Source organism: Oryctolagus cuniculus, chromosome 18, assembly GCF_051225735.1.
Source record: "Oryctolagus cuniculus isolate XC-2025 breed Fujian yellow rabbit chromosome 18, ASM5122573v1, whole genome shotgun sequence".
NCBI classification, from domain to species: Eukaryota; Metazoa; Chordata; class Mammalia; order Lagomorpha; family Leporidae; genus Oryctolagus; species Oryctolagus cuniculus.
In genome coordinates this window covers 67,377,046-67,396,446 of record NC_142884.1, presented here as the reverse complement: position 1 = coordinate 67,396,446, position 19,401 = coordinate 67,377,046, and the positions used below count along the sequence as shown (strand labels likewise).

At 50.7% G+C, this 19,401-nt stretch overlaps 1 protein-coding gene and 1 long non-coding RNA gene across 17 annotated transcripts in view; one reads left to right on the top strand and one right to left on the bottom strand.

Moving 5' to 3' along the window:
- The window catches only part of WDR59 (WD repeat domain 59), a 101,774-nt gene extending 97,851 nt beyond the window's left edge, over window positions 1-3,923 (top strand). For all 9 annotated transcript variants that reach the window (XR_011384093.2, XR_016225421.1, XR_016225422.1 and 6 more), the window contains one exon: window positions 3,124-3,923. Coding sequence is in view for 5 of the 9 variants with exons in the window: in XM_051847282.3 (XP_051703242.1) it covers window positions 3,124-3,359 (236 nt within the window). In the remaining 4 variants the exon portion in view is untranslated. The remainder of the gene's footprint in view (window positions 1-3,123) is intronic.
- A 6,288-nt stretch (window positions 3,924-10,211) lies between these two features.
- LOC149121015 (uncharacterized) lies at window positions 10,212-19,182 on the bottom strand. Of its 8 annotated transcripts, none has more exons than XR_016225428.1 (5): window positions 19,021-19,152; window positions 18,800-18,898; window positions 15,829-15,900; window positions 13,287-13,368; window positions 10,212-10,350 (listed from the first exon to the last, which is right to left on the bottom strand). It is a non-coding gene; the product is annotated as an uncharacterized LOC149121015 (long non-coding RNA). The 8 variants fall into 8 exon arrangements; XR_016225427.1 differs by lacking the exon at window positions 10,212-10,350 and adding an exon at window positions 12,765-12,900; XR_016225433.1 differs by lacking the exon at window positions 15,829-15,900.
- Between the last annotated feature and the right edge of the window lie 219 nt (window positions 19,183-19,401).

Sequence of the window (19,401 nt, the reverse complement as noted above, 5' to 3'; positions counted from 1 at the left end):
AGTAATGAAGTTTACATTTACAGTTATCTCAAGTGCCAAAGAACAAACTCTTCAAAAAGACATGTTATTATAATTTGATTTACTTGAACACAAAATTTTTTACATTCCCATAATTGTAAATATTGAGTAGAAGTAATATCTTGTCTGACCAATAAAACCAGTAATGGAAATTTAAGAAGTTTAAACTAATTAGGTTTCTCATGAGCATATAAAGCAGAGTCTTACATAATGTAAAAAGTTAGGCTTAGGTGGAGAAGACCTAGATGTTTTGAAACCAAAATTATCAAACCAGTCTGATCTGACTCAGGGTTTATCTTAACTAGGACTGTCATAAAAGTTTGTGTTTAATTACTGTGTATTAAAGCAGTTTTGTTGTAGTATTTTTTTTACCTCTGGTTGTCATACAGCCGAGGGGTGAGATGTGAGATGTCCAAGGGAAGACAAGGAGGGGCCGACTTGGGAAGGTGACGATGTTGTATGGATAAAGAGAGGGGAATGAAAATGGCGGGGCCCGAAGTAGCCATCTGGGGTTACAAGAGATACAGCCAGACTACACACTAGCCTCGGTGATCTGGTTGTGTCTGAAATGAGAGGCATTTCTTTCTCTCTTTCTGTTCTTTTACATTTTTTGAAGAACTTATTTGTGTTTGAAAGGCAGAGTGACAGTAGAGAGAGTGGGAGGGAAGATAGAGGGAAGAGAAGGAAAAGCAAGGGAGAGAGACATATCTTCCATCCACTAATTCACTCCTCAAATGGCTGCAACACCCAGGCCTGGGCCAGGCTGAAGCCAGGAACCAGGAAATCCATCCGGTCTCCCACACAGGTGGCAGGGGTTCAGCTACTTAGGTCATGTTTCCACGGCCTTCCCAGCCATATTAGCAGGAAGGTGGGTTGGAAGCTGAGCAGCCAGGCCTCAGACTAGCACTTAGTATGGCATGCTGTTGTTGCAAGAGGTAACTTAACCTGCTGTACCACAGTTCTGGCCTTTTTACATTTTTTATTTATTTTCATTTTATTTGAAAGACATAGAGACAAAGACACAGAGACAGAGAGCAAACTTCCATCCACTGGTTCCCTTCTCAAATGACCACAGTAGCCAGAGCTAGGCCAGACTGAAACCAGGAGCCCAGAACTGAGTCTGGGTCTCCCAAGTGAGTGGCATGGCCCATTGACTTGAACCATCTTTTACTGTCTGCCAGGATGTGCATTAGCAGGAAACTGGAATCAGAAGTGGGCTAGGACCCAAACCAGGCACTCTGGAGTGAGGAGTGGGCATCCTAGGCAGCAGCAGTTCAACCACCGTGCCAAATGTGCATCCTAAGGCACACTGCTCAATGGTGGCCACCCTCCAGGATCCCTCAGCTTCCTGGGGACAGGCGTGGTGGGCAGGTGATGTGGTTCACCCAGGGTGGAGGTTGTGCCAGGTGGTGTGGTGCAGGGGAGGAAGGGCAAAGGAGTCGAGGATGTTCACAGAAACCTGGTAGAGTTAGTGCAGGGCTTCAGGTTGACCAGAGGGTGGATTACAGCGAGAAAGGCACAGGTGACAGCAGTGGTGGAGACATTGGATTGGAGACCAGCGGCAAAGACTGAAAGCCCGGGTGAGCAAGGGTTGGTGAGGTGGATTTTGGAGATGCCAAGAACTGTGCTAAGAATTGGGATATAGAGGTGCTGGCATTGTAGTGTGGCACATTAAGCCTCTGCCTACAACACCAGCATCCCATAGGGCACTGGTTCAAGTTCATTAGCCATTCCACTTCCGATCATGCTCTCTGCTAATGCACTTGGGAAAGCAACAGAAAACGGCCCAAATGCTTAGGCTCCTGCACCCACATGGGAGACCCAGAAGAAGCTCTTGGGACCTAGCTTCAGCCTGGCCCAGCCCTGGCCACTTGGGGAGTGAATCCATGGATGGAAGATTGAGTCTTTCTCCCTCCCTTTCTCTTCCCCTCCCCTTCCCCTTCCTCCTCTCCCTCTCCTCCCCCTCCCTTTCCTCTTCCTTCCCTTCCCCCTCCCCTTTCTCTCCCACTCTCCCTCCCCTTCCCCTCCCCTCCTCCTTCTCCCTCCCCTTTCTCTCCCACTCTCCCTCCCCTTCCCCTCCCCTCCCCCTTCTCCCTCCCCTTTCCTTCCCACTCTCACTCCCCTTCCCCTCCCCCCTTCTCTTCCCCTCTCCCTCCCCCTCCCCCTCTTCTTTTCTCTCTCTCCTTCTCTCTGTCTCTCTCTAACAAGAACAGAAGTCCTCAGTGAACTGGGTGACTGCAGAATGTCAGTAGATGGTTACAGAGAAAGCGGAGAAGGCTGGCGCTGGCAGGTGGCCTCAGCCCCAGAGCAGGGTGGTGGTCTGGAGGCAGTAGCGGGACCTGGTATCCCCGTCTTGCCCTTGCTGTCGTGGGACTTCAGGAGGAAATGACCTTTTGCCTAGCAGTCAGCAGGGACAGTCAGGATTTAGTTAGGGTCAGGTAGGGAGGGGAGCATCCGAGGTGGGGAGGTATAGCCCATGGGCAGGTCCGTGCCCTGGTGGCCCAGGGGAAGGAGGAGGAGGAAGGAAGCGCAGAGCAGCAGGCTTGAGAGGTGAGCGGGGGCGAGCAGGGTCTCCTGGACTCAGCACAGTAGTGACTGCCACAGACTGGGCCCCCCAGGTGGTAGGGTGGGCCGCACAGTCTCTTCCCGCAGGCGGGGCCCAGTCCTAGCAGGCCATTTTGGGGTCCTGACAAGAGCCATCGTCCCGAGCAGTCCCTGGTGTTGGTGAAATCAGCTCTCTCCTGATGTGCTTCCTGAGTCCGTTCTGCAGCAGATGCCTGGTGAACACCTGCTTCGTGTCAGGCCCCTGCCAGCCAGGGGGCAGGAAGAGGCATCCAGCACAGCTGCTGGCTTCTCCCGAGACCCCTAGAGCAGGTGCCTGCCGTGCCCTCTCCCCATGCCCTGCCACTTGGTGACAGCGGCTGCCCTTTGTAAGACTTACCTAGATGGCAGTAGTTCTGCTGTTTTTAAAGAAGATGAAAGCCATAGGCCTGAGAGAAGCCAACAGAAGCCCGAGGTGCCCGTGTGCTTCCCTGCCAGCACCCGGTTCCCATTCAGAACAGCGCTCACGTTGCCCCTTGTCTCCCCCGTCCCCGCCCGTTCCAGAGTTTGGCGTGTACTGCAGCCACTGCCGGAGCGAGGTCCGAGGCACGCAGTGTGCCATCTGCAAGGGCTTCACCTTCCAGTGTGCCATCTGCCACGTGGCCGTGCGCGGCTCGTCCAATTTCTGCCTGACCTGTGGGCACGGCGGCCACACCAGCCACATGATGGAGTGGTTTCGGACTCAGGAGGTGTGTCCCACTGGCTGTGGCTGCCACTGCCTGCTCGAAAGCACTTTCTGACCTTGAGAGGGTGGAGCTGTCGGAAGCCCCAGAGGACACCGGTGCCGGCAGCAAGCGCTCTGCCAGGAGAGACTGTCAGGAACCGCCGAGCCGGGAGCACCTGGTCTTCATGGGTTGCCACTGCGTCTGTGTGCCTCCTCATGGACATCACTGAGGAGGAGGGGATGTGCGCACAGAGCTTTGTGTGTTGCCTGCGTCAGCTTAGCTACCAGGCAGGAAGTTCTCATTCAGAAAAGCACCTGCCTGCAGAGCCAGTGTTACCTCGAGGTGTCAGCCTCAACCCACTGAGCGGTGTTGATGCCAGTGCCGAGACCGCTGTCAGATGCGGAAGGCGGCCTCCTGAGCCAGAGGACGTGGTGTCAGTGTCGCCGCCCGGCGGGCTGTGCCGTGTGCAGCTCCAGAAGCTGGGACATTGGATGAGCTCATGGAGAGTGGCCTTCTGGAAAGTGACACTCGCATTGTGCATAGGCGATGTACTGAAGGAGCCCTAAGGTATATTTTGTTTGTCATTTCTCCTCCAGCTGCTGTTCCTCGGCTAATAAAATTCTAGTCGTTTGAAAAAAACCAGAAAGTGGAAGTGAATTTAGTGACTCGTTTTTTACCCTAATTCTCACTGAGCTTATTTTGGATAGGATGGAAGTCAGTGCTCTGATTTTTAAAGGAAACGTTGGTTTATTTTTGTCATCTGACAGGAGAAAATAGAATTTGACATTTCAGGTTCTTTGCAGCCCCAAGAGTCTCGTAATGATTTCTTGCAGAGAGGGAAGGAGAGCTGGCATTGCAGCACTGAAACCCGGTGTCCCCGCAGCCGTGCGGATTGCCCGTTCTGGCGCGCGCCTCTCTTCATCCGAACCCCTTGAGAACTGTACCCATGTTTTTCTGTGTTCTGAGTGGTTGCAACTCCTGTGCCCACCAGTTCTTCAGTGTGGTTTTCAGCTCTTCACATTGAATGTATTCCAGAAAAAAAATTTTGGGTATTTCTATTGAAACTCCTCTTTCTTAAAATTTTACATTTCCACAACGATCAGTTTAAGCAATGCCCCATGATTTGAGAGTGTTGTACATCACTGCGCTCAAACTACAGCCCAGGACACATGAATGGATTCTGAAATCATTGCAGTGGATCAAAAACAGTATGTAGAGGAAATAAAATAGTGTAGAAGAGAAATAATCACGATGCACCATATGGAGAGAAAGTGAATACAAGGGTATTTCATAAAGTCCATGGGAAATAGATTGAAATATAAGTTCATTTTGATGGAAAAAATTTGAAATCCATGTTTTTTCACAATAGGCATTTTCCATAAACCTCTTTGAAGACTCCTCTTACGTGTGGATTTCAAAATTTATTTTTTAAATGAATTCTTTTTGAAGATTGATTTATTTGAAAGGCAGAGTTAAAGAGATAAAGGGAGAGACACGGAGATCTTCTGTTGGCTGGTTCCCTCCCCAGATTGCCACAGTGGCCGAGGGTGGGCCAGACTGAAGCCAGAAGCCCGAGACTCCTGCTGTATCTGCCGTGTGATCCACAGGAGTCCATGTACTTAGACCGTCTGCTGTTGCTTTCCCAGGTGTGTTGCACACTTGTATACTGGATCACAATGGAAATTCATTGGTAGCTGAAGATCGTGGCCAACAACATTCTCTAACACTGTTCTGGGTGATGCCGAAACCTGCGTTACTGGGTGTGACGCACCACGATGTTAGACAAAGTTCGGACCCTGTGCTGTGGGGCCAGCGTGTTCATGCTGGACTGTGACCCACGTTAAGGTGCCAGCAGCTTGACAGAGTAAGCGGCCAGTTACTGGAAGGCAGCTGGAGGAGGGGGGCCAGGACAGTGACTTTGTCACGTCCTGCTTTTCCCTGGTGTTGAGGCTGCTGTGATGGGAGCCTCTGCACAGGCTGGCTTATTGACACAGGGAGACAGAGGGTCTGTGTGACGCCACTGGGGCGCCGTTCGTGGAGAACAGGCTTCTCCTGTCTGCTGCGCTCAAGCTGATGTAAAACTCTGCCCTCTCTGTCCCCATCAATGTTGGGACTTCTTGTTTCAGTTATGTCATGGAGAATTGGCCTCCAAAACAGAAAAATGTTAATAATAGGTAGGAACCAATGGGTATTTCAGGTTTCATTGTCTTTTTGCTGTGTGAATTCCTTCTTTGGCTGGCGCCGTGGCTTACTAGGCTAATCCTCCGCTTTGCGGCGCCAGCACACCGGGTTCTAGTCCCAGTCGGGGCGCTGGATTCTGTCCCAGTTGCCCCTCTTCCAGGCCAGCTCTCTGCTGTGGCCTGGGAGTGCAGTGGAGGATGGCCCAAGTGCTTGGGCCCTGCACCCCATGGGAGACCAGGAGAAGCACCCGGCTCCTGCCTTCGGATCAGTGCAGTGTGCACCGCGCCAGCCGTGGCGGCCATTGGAGGGTGAACCAATGGCAAAGGAAGACCTTTCTCTCTGTCTCTCTCTCTCACTGTCCACTCTGCCTGTCAAAAAAAAAAAAAAAAAAGCCATGGAATTCCTTCTGACTTTGCGGTCTACCAGAACAAAGTCTGATATTTTCACAATGTTCATGTTTGGAAACATGCTGGCCTGCACACCGGCCACGGTCGGTGTTCTCCACCTCGAACGGATGACTACCGGCACCTAAGCCTAGGTTTGTTTCTCAAAGCGAGACGAGCTGTGCTCCAGAGTGTCTTTGAGCTTGGCAGGCAAGTCAGTCGTATTCACCAATCAGAAACCAAAGCTTGCGCAGGCAGCCTCCTGGAAAGCAGGGCTCAGACCTCTGGGGCCACGACCAGCTCCCTGTCACCAGACACAGTGGAAATCATGCTTTCCTTCTCAGTGCCACGCAGGCACGCAGCGTCGCTTTGAAATGTTTCTCTGGGATTCCCGTAGCAGAAACACACGGATGCACTTGCTGGAAGCTCTTTCCCTGCTCACAGTCTCCTGGGTAACCGGCAGGATGGAGGGGAAAACCAGTTCCTTCTCAGTGGCTTTTAAAACAGCAGGAACTAAGGAAAAGGCAGCACTGGTTCCGTTGGAGGACAGGTGCTGTGGCCACCCTTGGGCGGGAAGGCTGAGGGAGTTCATCGGAAGTCCCCGTGCGGCGGAGCAGCTGCCTTTGCTAACTGAAGAAGCAGGAATGAAAGCAGCAGCATCAACAAAAACCTCCACAGGTTACCTTCTCCTTCCACCCTCGAGGCAACAGGGCGTGTCCTTCACACTCTAAAGATAGAGCCCCAGGGATAAGACGTACCTTGGATCCCTCAGTCTTAGAATCTGACATCCCATCAGAATCAGATACAAATCTACCTTATTGGTACTCTATCATACTGACAAGTTTATTTCGTGAACCGGGTCCCTCACATTGCTTTCCCAGGTACATTAGCAGTGGAGCAGCTGGAACTTGAACCTGCACTCCTATGGGACGCTGGCCTTGCAGGCAGCAGCTTACCCTGCAGTGCCACAACAGGGCCCTGGTATTTTTTTCTTAAGTCTCAGGAGGTCAGACCAGCGTTGTGGCATAGAGGGTAAAGCCTATACCTGAAATGCTGTCATTCCATATGGGTGCTAGTTCGAGTCCTGGCTGCTCCACTTCCAATCCAGCTCTCTCCTATGGCCTGGGAGAAGTATCAGAAGATGACCAAGGTGATTGGGCCCCTGTCCCCGCGTAGAGGTCCAGAAGAAGCTCCTGGATCCTGGCTTCAACCTGACCTCAACCTGGCCATTGTGGCCATCTGGAGAGTGAACTAATGGATGAAAGATTCCTTCTCTCTCTCTCTCTCTCTCTCTCTCTCTCTTTCTCTCTCTCTCTCTTCCTCCCCCCCCCCATAACCCTGACTAAAATAAATAAATATTTTTTAAAAATCTCAGGAGGCCTAGTTTTATTCATCAAGTATTGAACATGAGATGGGCACTTGGGCAAAGGGGAGTCATAGAGAACGCAGGCTTGTGACCTGTGCTCTGACCAGCCCGCTATAAACCAGGGTTCCCGTGGCCTCCTTGATGTCACCGGAAATAAACGGGTGGGAAAGAAAGGTTAACGTAAGTTTTTTTAGGGCAGAATATAAGTGACTTAGGTCCAGGAGACACAACCCAACCACTTTCAATGAGTCTCAGTATTCAGCAGTGGTCAGATTCTAGTATTATAGTTTCTGTATTACACAATAACCATATTTGGCTTGGTCTGGAAAGGTGTGAAATTTGTGTCACTGCCTTCAGGTATCTTCAGATATATATAACTGCCTACAGGGGTCTTCAGATATATGTAACTGCTGGATCAGAAGTGGACGCACGACTTGAACCAGACGCTCCACTACGGGATGTGGAATCCCAAGTGGCGTCTTCACAGCTACACCTATCTGGCAGAACTCTAAGGGCTGGAGAACAGACTGGTGGTTGTCAGAGGCGGGAGGGCAGGAGACAGGGAGAAATGGGTATAAAAATCCCCATGGGAGTGTAGCGGTTTCGTACCTTGACGGTGGTGAATGCGTACCTACACCTGTGATAGCATTGCACCGACTTGTTCGCCTGCCCGCAGATGAGCACAGGTGAGACGGGAAAGTCTGAGTAGGGGAGCGGACTTAGCGAGGGGCGTGTGTGTGTGTGGCAGTACACTAGTGCTGCGTGTGGCAACTTTGGGAACTGGGCAAAGGTGCCCTGTCTCTGTGACTTCAGGTTTCAGGTTTTTCCAAAATGAAAAGTTTAATTACATAGCTGGACACCGCCTCCCACAGTCGGTCCTGATAAACAGATACAACTTTTGAGCATCAACTGGGCCATGCTAGCCCCTCTCTGGACCTGAGTGTTTGTTGACCAGGATCCATGGGACTTAGGGACTCTTCTGTCCTACGTGGGGAGCAAGATCCAATCTGGAGCTGGCGCCGTGGCTCAATAGGCTAATCCTCCACCTTGCGGCGCTGGCACACCGGGTTCTAGTCCCGGTTGGGGCGCCAGATTCTGTCCCGGTTGCCCCTCTTCCAGGCCAGCTCTCTGCTGTGGCCAGGGAGTGCAGTGGAGGATGGCCCAGGTGCTTGGGCCCTGCACCCCAGGGGAGACCAGGAAAAGCACCTGGCTCCTGGCTCCTGCCATCGGATCAGCGCGGTGCGCCAGCAGCAGCGGCGGCCATTGGAGGGTGAACCAACGGCAAAGGAAGACCTTTCTCTCTCTGTCTCTCTCTCACTGTCCACTCTGCCTGTCAAAAAAAAAAAAAAAAAAAAAGATCCAATCTGTAATTAGCACACTGAGGCCCGAACCCCTGGATCTGCACCCCTGCATGCTCCCCCTCCTGCAGAGTTGGGCATGGGTGTGGCAAGCAAGAAACTAGGAGCGCCGGCGCCGCGGCTCACTAGGCTAATCCTCCGCCTAGCGGCGCCGGCACACCGGGTTCTAGTCCCGGTTGGGGCGCCGGATTCTGTCCCGGTTGCCCCTCTTCCAGGCCAGCTCTCTGCTGTGGCCAGGGAGTGCAGTGGAGGATGGCCCAAGTGCTTGGGCCCTGCACCCCATGGGAGACCAGGAGAAGCACCTGGCTCCTGGCTCCTGCCATCGGATCAGCGCCGTGCGCCGGCCGCAGCGCGCCGGCCGCGGTGGCCATTGGAGGGTGAACCAACGGCAAAGGAAGACCTTTCTCTCTGTCTCTCTCTCTCACTGTCCACTCTGCCTGTCAAAAAATAAAAATAAAAAATAAAAATAAAAAAAGAAACCAGGAGCTTGTGTGGGTGTGGGTGGCTCTCAGGTCTGTCTTTCCTTCAACAACAGTGAGTGCCATTTCCCTTAAAAAGCGGGAATGGAGAGGAGGGGGAGGGGACTCAGGAGGACCGGGTACAGCCCCAGTTGCCGCTCTGAGAGGGGTGGCTGGTGTTTTGTAATAAGCATATCTGACTTCTCTCCAATTTTAGTCTGTTGACTCAGTTCCCATAGGGTGGTGGCAGTGGTTTTCCGGTAAGACTTGCACTTGTAAATCAGCAAAAACGTCCAGGAAGGGGTGACAACTCTGATGTCTGCCATCACATTGGAAATACACAGCTCCTCTGGGGACACCGGTTATCTCCTCCCAAACCAGATGCAGACGTTCTCAGAGCTGCCCCTGGGGAGAAGGCCTGTTCGTGCATGGCAGGCCCACGGTCCAGCAGTGTTGAGTTGAGCTAGCCAAAAACACAGACGAAAAGCAGAGATGAGTACGCAGCTTTTCTCCATGATGAAATTTTACAAGAACATAAGTCACAAAGCCACCTCTAGTCACAACCCGTGTTTTGCCACCTGAAGCCAGGATACAGGTGAAGGCTGAGGGAAGCAGAGAGACGGCAGCGCGTGGCTTCCTGGCCTCCGCTCTCTGCGGCTGTGGTTCCGCAGCGCCGCTCAGGAGCGCGACCTGTCTCAGCTGGGAGCTTCAGGAGACGGAAACCCCGGCCCGGCTGCTGCTTTGCGTGGATGCTTTTGAACCCAAGCTGGAAGCAACGCTGCTTTGAAGTGGAGGGCCTCTGCTCTGCCACTTGCTCCATTTAGACAGAGCGGTCGATAGGTGGATAGAGACCCAGGCTGTCTACGTGGAGGTTTTTTTTTTTTTTTTTTTTTTTAATCCTGAACCTTTGCTGAGTGGAAATCAGAAACGGAGGAAAGGCAGGAAAGATCAACGTCCGTGTCCCAAGTAGGAGGAGTTCTTTCCCGCTGGAGAAATACCCCAGGAAGGAATCAAACCTGGTGGGGTTTTTTCTTACACAAACATTTTGGACACGGCTGAGACAATAGAATTTGAACACCTCTGCAGGACCTTTATTGTTTTCTCCATGGAAGCTGGAAACTCAAGGCGGGAGCCCTCACGGCTCGGGGTTTCCCGCGCGGTCGCAGCTCGTGGAAGCAGGGAGATGCCCAACGCCAGGTGGCAGCAGAGGTCCAGCTTCTGCCCGAAGGACGTTGAGGAGAAAGGTCAAGCCAGGCGGATCTGCACTTGTTTCTAACGAGAGAGCTGCTTCCCTGTCATTCGCTCCAGTTCCTGGATGCTCTGATTGGAAAAACATCAGAAAGGAAAAGCTGTTAGGAGTCCTGCGCCTCCCCCACCCTCTTGGATTTGAACAGCTCTTAGACTTTCTTGCTGAAACCGCAGCTCTTGAGGTTAACTTTCAAGAGAGAAACAGCTGCAGCACAGTTGTAGGGAAGGAAGGGGGGGGGTGGACTCAAATCCAGGGGTCTGGTTGGTACAGTAGTTCAAGGGGCTCTAGCAACACCGCATCCAGAAGCACGTGAGAAAGGCGGAAGTAAGAAATAAAAACCTGAAGTCTTAGAAGCAAGGTGTGTGTCGTTTTATGTACTCTGACCCCTGACCCTCACACAGCTCATTTGATGGTTGGTGAGAGCAAGGCTCAGAGACACAAGAAGAGAGGCAGCAACAAGGGGCCATTGCTGTGGCAGAATAGGCTCCGCCTCTGCCTGTGGCGCCAGCATCCTTGTGGGCACCAGTTCCTGTGCAGCTGCTCCTCTGATCTATGGCCTGGGAAAGCAGTGGAAGATGGCCCAAGTGCTTGGGCCTCTGCACCCACATGGGAGACCCAGAAAAAGCTCCTGGCTTCTGGCTTTGGATCAGCCCAGCTCCAGGCGTTATGTTCATTTGGGGAATGAACCAGTGGTTGGAAGACCTTTCTCTATGTCTGTAACTCTACCTCTCAAATAAATAAAATACTTTAAAAAAGAACAATAAAACGGGGATCAGAACCCAGCTTTCCTGGAATATAATCTGGTAAAGCCACTATTTAAGACAGTATGGGGATACTTCAGAAATCTGAATATAGGCCTGCCATATGACCCAACCATCCCTCTCCTGGGAATTTACCCAAGGGAAATGGAATCAGTAATAAAAGAGTTATCTGCACCCCCATGTTTATTGTGACTTAATTCACAATAGCTAAGACATGGAATCAACATAAATGCCTGTCATTTATTCAACAAATTATGGGATATGTAAATGATGGAATACTACACAGCAGTAAAAAATGGAATCTAGTCATTTAAAACAAAATGGATGAATCTGGAAAACATCATACTTAGTGAAATAAGCCAGTCTCAAAAGGACAAATACCATTGGTTCTCCCTGATCTGTGAGACCTAATAGAGCTCCTAAAATGAAATCTGTGGAAGTGAAATTGACACTTCGAGAAGGACTTGAACATCCCTTGTCTTGACTGTCGAAGAACAGTTTTGATTTTTTTCTTTTTTCCTTCATATTATTTGTTGAATTCTTTACTTAACTTAGAGTTAATCGTATGTGTATAAAGTCAATTAAGGATGGATCTCAGTAAAAAATAAGAGTGGGAATAAGAGAGAGAAGAGGAAGTTTGTAACTGTAAAGCTGTGTAGTTCTACATACATTCCTACAGATTTACTTCTAAGGGTACAGTTTAAAAACTTGCCTTGGGACCCCAAATCCCTTTAAGCTGGGTGGCAAAAATGCCATCTTAAGTGTTAAAGTGATCATATTAAATGTTAAAGTGAACATATAGATAGGATTGAATGTTAAAGTGATCATATAAATCAGATCAAGTGCCTGGTAATAATAACAGATAGAATTAAAAAGGAGTGAATGTTCCAGCATGGGAAGCCATCCACACAGCAGATTCATAGAATGACAATTGCTTTAAATAACACCTTGACCTCAGAACCAGTCCTTAAGGCTTCCTGGTCTGGAGGAAAAGACCATGAGAGCATTTCAGGCATGGAAAGCCAAGACACTGTGGCAAAAAAAAATGTTCTACATGAAGGATCTTTTTGAGTGAGGTCCCAGTGGAAAGAAGGAGCCATCAAAGAAGAATGTGCTTTTCTCTGAAGGGAAGAGAGAACTTCCACTTTGCTTATGGCCTTGGCCAAATACTGACGGAGTTTGTGGATTCAAAGGCTTCCATCGCCTAGGCAGCTCATGTCAAGAGCCTCGGGTGGTCACTGACGACATACATATGAGTGTTAATTGTTAAATTAACAACAGGAGTCACTGTGCACTAACTTCCCTTGTGGGATCTCTGTCCTCAAAGAGTTGTATTATGAGAGTTAACTGTAAAACTTGCTCTCAGATAGTTTGTGTGTGTGTATGCAAATTGTTCAAATACTCAGTATAGAGTTGGTCTTCTGTGTATAAAGTTAATTGAAAATGAATATTCATGGAGAACGGGACTGGGAAGGGGAGAGGGAGGAGGATGAGGGGTGGGAGTCTGGGTGGGAGGGCAGATATAGTGGGAAGAATAACTATATTCAGAAAGTTGTACTTAGGAAATTTGTATCCCTTTAATAAAAGGTTTCTTTGAAAAAAAAAAAAAAACAGTGTTTCTAACATAGGCTACAAAGCCCATTAATCATTCTTAGGATAAACTTCTGGAATTGCCTTTATTCCTTTTACTACCTGGCATTTATTTACTTGGGCCCCTGTATTAGCTTCGTGTCACTGCAGAGAAATGCCTGGGACAAGCTGCTGCTGATGGAAGTAGAGCTTCATTTTGATCACAGTTTCAGAGGTTCAAAGGCATGGTGCCTGCAGCCACTCAGTTCTGATGAGGCGTGGAGCAAGCATCTGGAGCAGAACGGGGAAGAGGGGCATGGTAACGTAATTCCCTCTGGGGGGGGACAAACCCCAGGGACATCTAAAGGTACCAGCATTTCCCATTGGCACCAACCCAGGGACCGAGCCTTTGACACACAGACCTACAGGGGACAGCTAAATATCCATACCATAGCAGTGACCTTGAATTTGCTTTGTACTGACCAAGGCACATACACGCACACTCAGGAAATACCACTCTCCACTTCCCAGGCTGGCAAAGATGAAAAGGTTGACCACAGCCTTGCTGGTGTGTGCGAAGCATGCAGATAGGAGTGATAATGCGTGAAGCCGTCTTAGAAAACTCTGGGTAGTGGCTCTCCAGCCGTCCAATACCCAACCCTTGGATGCAGTCTCACCAGTAGGAATTCGTCCTGTAGGAGCACTTGCACAAATGCACAAAGGTGTCTGGATGAAAGTTGTTCACTTTCAGATTGCCTACTACAAGGAAAAGAAAGGAAAAACTAAATAAATGGTCATCAGGAGGAGGTTGATTAAATAAATTAAATAAATGTTCAGACAGTGGAATACTACACAACCACTGGAAAAACAGATTAAACATGCTACTGCAATATTATTTTTTAAAAGGATTTATCCTCCGCCTAGCGGCGCCGGCACACCGGGTTCTAGTCCCGGTCGGGGCGCCGGATTCTGTCCCGGTTGCCCCTCTTCCAGGCCAGCCCTCTGCTGTGGCTAGGGAGTGCAGTGGAGGATGGCCCAGGTGCTTGGGCCCTGCACCCCATGGGAGATCAGGAAAAGCACCTGGCTCCTGGCTCCTGCCATCGGATCAGCGCGGTGCGCCGGCCGCAGTGCGCCGGCCGCGGCGGCCATTGGAGGGTGAACCAACGGCAAAGGAAGACCTTTCTCTCTGTCTCTCTCTCTCACTGTCCACTCTGCCTGTCAAAAATAAAAAAAAAAAATTAAAAAAAAAATAAAATTAAAATAAAAATAAAAGGATTTATTTCTTTATTTATTTATTTGAAAGAGTTACACAGAGAGAGAGGAGAGGCAGAGAAAGGTCTTCCATCTACTGGTTCACTCCCCAATTGGCCGCAACGGCTGGAGCTACACCAATCCAAAGCCAGGAGCCAGGAGCTTCTTCTGGGTCTCCCATGTGGGTGCAAGGCCCAAGGGCTTGGCCCATCTTCTACTGCTTTCCCAGGCCATAGCAGAGAGCAAGATTGGAAGTGGAGCAGTCGGGTCTCAAACCGGTGCCCATATGGAATACCGGCGCTTCAGGCCAGGGCATTAACTTGCCGCACCACAGCACCAACCCCTACTGTAAATATTATTAAGCGTGGGGTCCTGGCTGCTCCACTTCCAATCCAGCTCTCTGCCATGGCCTGGGAAAGCAGTAGAAAGTGGCCTAAGTCCTTGGGTCCCTGCACCCGCGTGGGAGACCTGGAAGAAGCTCCTGGCTCCTGGCTTTGGATTGGCACACCTCTGGCTGTTGTGGCCATCTGGGGAGTGAACCAGCAGATGGAAGACCTTTTTCTCTCTCTTTCTCTCTCTCTTCTCTCTCTCTCTCTCTCTCCCTCTCTCTCTCTGCCTCTGCCTTGCCTTTCTTTAACTCTGCCTTTCAAATAAATAAATAAATCTTTAAAAAATATTATTAAGTGAAAGAATGCACTGACAGACTTACATATAAAGTGCGGTCCTATTTTTAAAAAATGATCTAGACACAAAGGCATACAAAGTGTCTGGAAGAATACATTGTTAGAGTTAACATTGGAGACTCAGCTGGGGTAGGCAGGGGTTTGGGAGTGAGAAAGGACTATTTAAATTTTAATTGTTTATACTGTTTCTTTTTTTTAATATATTGCTTCTTTCAAATTATGAAATAAAACCACCTCGTGAACCTGAAAGTAAACACATTTTTTTAAAAATGAAAAACGCTTCTGCCGCTGCTCGGTGGTGGGCAGCTGCACACGGTGGTTGCAGGAGGGGGCGCTGGGTGGGGGTCACTGGGTGTGGACCACGGCAGTTTCCCAACTTTTCTTTGAATGGGAGGCCCGTGGCTGGGGTAACGTTTATGTGGATCAATAAAAGCACACACCCCAGGAATCTGTGCTTCTTGGCCAGATTTATTACTGGGTAATTCTCGTGGGTGTGTTTTCCGTGGCAGATGTCATATCACGATGGCCTGAGGGCATCAGTCTGTCAGGTTAATAGGTGGCCACCATTAGAAGTATGTTTTTAAAAGTCCCTCCCTAAACAGTCCTCCTAGCATAGACTGCAGACCCATCAATCAGCTCAGGAATCAGGATAAACTTTTGAAAGGGGCTTTCTAACACTGGCTCCCCTGTCTGTATTTACTGGGGCTCCTGCATTAGTCAGCTTCATGTTACTTCGGTGAAATACATGAGACAAGCTACTGTTGAGGTTCATTTTGCTCACGGTTTTGGAGGTTCGAGGGCACAGTGCCTGCATTGACTCAATTCTGCCACCTGAGAAAACTTGACTCTCTAGAGTGGGCGTTTGGCACAGTGGTTGAGATGCCACTTGGAACAGGCGAGTCCATATTGGAGTGGCAGGTTCAAGTCTTCCTGCTAATGCTTCCTGCTAATGCACACCCTGGGAGGTGGTAGATGATGGCTCAGTGCTTGGGCCGCTGCCATCCATGTAGGAGGCCCAGACTGAGTTGAGGGCTCCAGGCCCAGCCCGGGCTATTGCATCCATTTGAGGAGTGTTCAGCAGATGGAATGTGTTTCTCTCTGCCTTTCAGGTCAATGAAAATAAATAACAACAAAAAATTTGGTTCCCAGCTCCAATCCATCTGCCCTTCCTGTCCGGAAGCCCGTGGCCTGCTGGATATAGTGAGGACTTGGACCATCCGCCAGCCCAGAGGGCCCTGTGGATGAACTGGAAGTTCTTTGGGCTCCATGAGAGACCTACACTGACCTGTGCTGAGCACCAGTGTCTCTGGGCCCCTGGAAGCCAAGGAGTTGAACAGGCAGGCCGAGCAGAAGTTACCTGAAAAATGCAACGGAAAGTGGAAATTGAGAAGGTGACCACTAAATCCACTGCGGGAAGCAGCTGTTAATGAGGCTCGACCTACGAGTGTATGGGCAGGCTCCACTGTCTTTCAGGTTGTTAAGAAACGCCTGTCGGTAGCCTCCAGCTGAAGCCCAGCAGGGAGGCACCTGTGGCCGAACTCCCAGGTTCATTTCCCGCCTCTGAGAGGCAGAACCGCCCACCACGGAGCCTGGGACGGGGCACCAAGCAGGTGCTGGGGCAGGCAGCTTGGTTTACACTTCTGGCAGGTGACTTGGAGGTGAGTTATGGAAGTGGAAGGCTGCTCCGGGTTGAAGGTTGTGTAACTGTCGGAAGCAAGGATAATTCTGAGATTGGATCTTAACACAACCTAATTATAGGATGGGCAGCCCAGAGCCAGGCTATCGTGGGACTCAGCAAGGCAGCAGCTGTCACTCATATTGGTTGGGCCCAGGGCATGGCTGGCGTTCGGCGATTTGGGTGATATTTAGGTTTTGTCTGTGGGCTTCTTTTTCTGTTTGTCTTGCCTCATCACAGTCGTAGGGAGCTTTGTCTGATGCTGTTGCTGGATGCAGTGCTGCACACCAACGGGGGAGAAGTAAGGCCGGGCTGACGGTCCCAGGGGTGGCTTCTGTCTCACCCATAGTCACAAAAAAAGTTTGTCAGACTAAGGCTGCTTCCAAAGTAAAAATCCAAGTTTCATCTACTCTTCCAAGTCCTTAGCGTCTTTGTAGCTTTGCTTATTCTCAATAGTCCTTCCTTGTGACAAATGATGTTAAAAAAAAAAAGTCACAGAGCCAAGTGTTCTCAGTCTATATTTTGATGATCACTTAACATTCGACCAAGAGAGAACAGGGGCGGCTTCCGGCCTGGTGGTTAAAATGCCTGCGTCCCACATCAGGGCCTGGGCTTAATCCCGGGCCCCTGACTCCAGTCACCTGCTAATGTGGACCCTGGGAGTCGGCAGGTGATGGCACGAGCATTTAGGTCCCTGTCACTCTTGTGGGAGACCTGGACGCAGTGCCTCGATCCTGGCATTGGGAGAGTGACCCATCAGATGGGAAATTGCCCTCTCCCTGTCTCTCTCTGCCGTCTTTTTTTTTTTTTTTTTTCCTGACAGGCAAAGTTAGACAGTGAGAGAGAGAGAGAGAGAGAGACAGAAACAGAGAGAAAGGTCCTCCCTTGTTGGTTCACCCCCCAAATGGCCGCTATGGCTGGCGCTGCACTGACCCGAAGCCAGGAGCCAGGTGCCTCCTCCTGTCTCCCATGCATGTGCAGAGCCCAAGCACCTGGCCATCCTCCACTGCACTCCCAGGCCACAGCAGAGAGCTGGCCTGGAAGAGGGGCAACCGGGACAGAATCCAGTGCCCCAACCGGGACTAGAACCTGGGGTGCCGGCACCGCAAGGTGGAGGATTAGCCTAGTGAGCCGCAGCTCAGGCCTCTAACTTTTAAAAGAGCCCTAGAACAGTCAGATGACAACAAGAAAGGAGCCCGGGAGAAGTGACAAGAAATGCAGCCCAATGTTGTGTGTTTCCTGGGGCACTTTTCGTAGCCGTAATTGGAACGAGATACACGTGTCAAACCATCCCCTGCTTACCTCGGGGCGGGAGGGAGATCTGATCAAAGGAGCCTAGCTTTAATAACGCTCGACTTGGGTTTGGAGCAGTCCACAGCAGCACAGAGCAAAGGTGAGCAGGAAGTGTGGCTCCCCTGGCCCAGGCTCTGCCACCATCAACACCGGCACCCGCAGATGAACCTGTGCCGACAAATCCCTGTCGCCCAGAGTCCACGGCTTACGTTAGGGTTCACTCTCGGTGTTGTGCACTCTGGGTTGGACACAAGTCTAACGACCCGTACCACTATTGTAGCATCACGCAGAGGACCTCACTGCCCCGACCGTCCTCTGTGGTTCTCAGTTCAGCCCTCCCTCCACCCAGACCCACGCGAGCACTGGACTTTGCACTGTCTGTAGTTTTGTCATAGAGTTGGAACCAAATAGTACACAGCCTTTTCACAGCGTGAATTCCTATAAACCTTCGAAGACCTGGGGTATAAAGAAAGTTTTTAAAAAACAACACGGCATCTGCCACACCTCACATTCAGAGGAGCCTGCTTAGCAGTAGTTCATGACCTTCCATCCTTAACCAGAGGACTAGCTTTTCATTCCCACGTGTTACAGGTGAGGAGACTGAAGCTCGGAGAGCAGCAGAGCCAGGAGCCAAAGGCACACGGCCAGATTCCTGAGCCCGTTCTCCCACCGTGAAAACCTGGGTTGGCTTTGGCACGACCCCCTTGACCGACGGCCACCAGGCTGGCAACCTTGCGAGCGGGGCCGCGACGCAGTAGTGACACCCTGGCCACAGACATGGCAGGCCTGCACTGTGAGGAGGGGGGCTTTCTTGCCCCTTCCCGTGCAGTGTGCAGCCCCCAGTTTGAACAGCCCCTGGGGTCCCCCTCTAGCCCTTTGCTTCACTCTGGGCTCTCATCTGCCTCCATTCCACGCCACAGCCCCTCCCTCTGAAGGAGACCATCAGCTCTTCTGGCTTAAGTTTTGACATTTCCTGTACTATAAAAGCAGCTGCAGACTTTTTTGTCCCCTGTGCAGATGCCCTTGGCTTGTTTCCCTGGGAGTGTGGCTGACATGCGCACAGGTGCCCTTGCTGGCCTGCAGCTCAAGGCCTCCCACCTCTAATCCCCAACGGCGCTGAGTGACCGGTAGCCAAGTTACAGCAACAACCTGGGCACAGACTTTTCCAAGTGCATTGAGAAACGATCTCCAGGTTCTGAGCCTTAAACCCTGATCGTTTGTCTCTGAATTTACTAGATTTTCTTAGCCACCTGCCCTGAGGTTAAGTCTGAAAGATCATTCGACCTACCTGCTTTTCCTTTCCACGTCCACGTCCAGCAGACCACATGGAAGCATTCCTTGTCCCTGTTCCCCGCAGGCAGGCGGGTGGGCGGGCAGCACAGGTGTCCTGGAAACGGGGGTCAGCATCTCCTCACTTGTGAGGAAGACAGCCAAGGAGAGCGTTTCCGAAAATGCCCCCGCCCCGCCCCTTTGGTGAACAGGATTAAAAACTGTGATAAATAGACATACCGTGTGTTATCAGTCGAACCGTATTTCTCCATCTTCACAATTCGCAGTTCAGTGGCACCAGGTCCACTCACTGTGCAGCCGTCACGACTGTTTCCAGGGTACTTTTGTCCTCCCAAACAAAGTCTGTACCTGTGAAGTAGTAACTCCCCAGCGCCCCCTCTGGTTACCTGCGAATCTGCCTGTTCCAGGAATCTGCACCTGGGGGAACTGTACAATGTTCGTCCCTGTGTGCCTAGCTTATGTCACTTACATGATGCTTCCGTGATTCGCCCACGTTGTGGTGTATGTCAGGACTCCATGTCTTTTATGGCAGGAGGCTTCCCTTGGAAGAACATACCACATGTTGTTTCTCTAGCCATCTGGTGACGGACACTTGGGTTG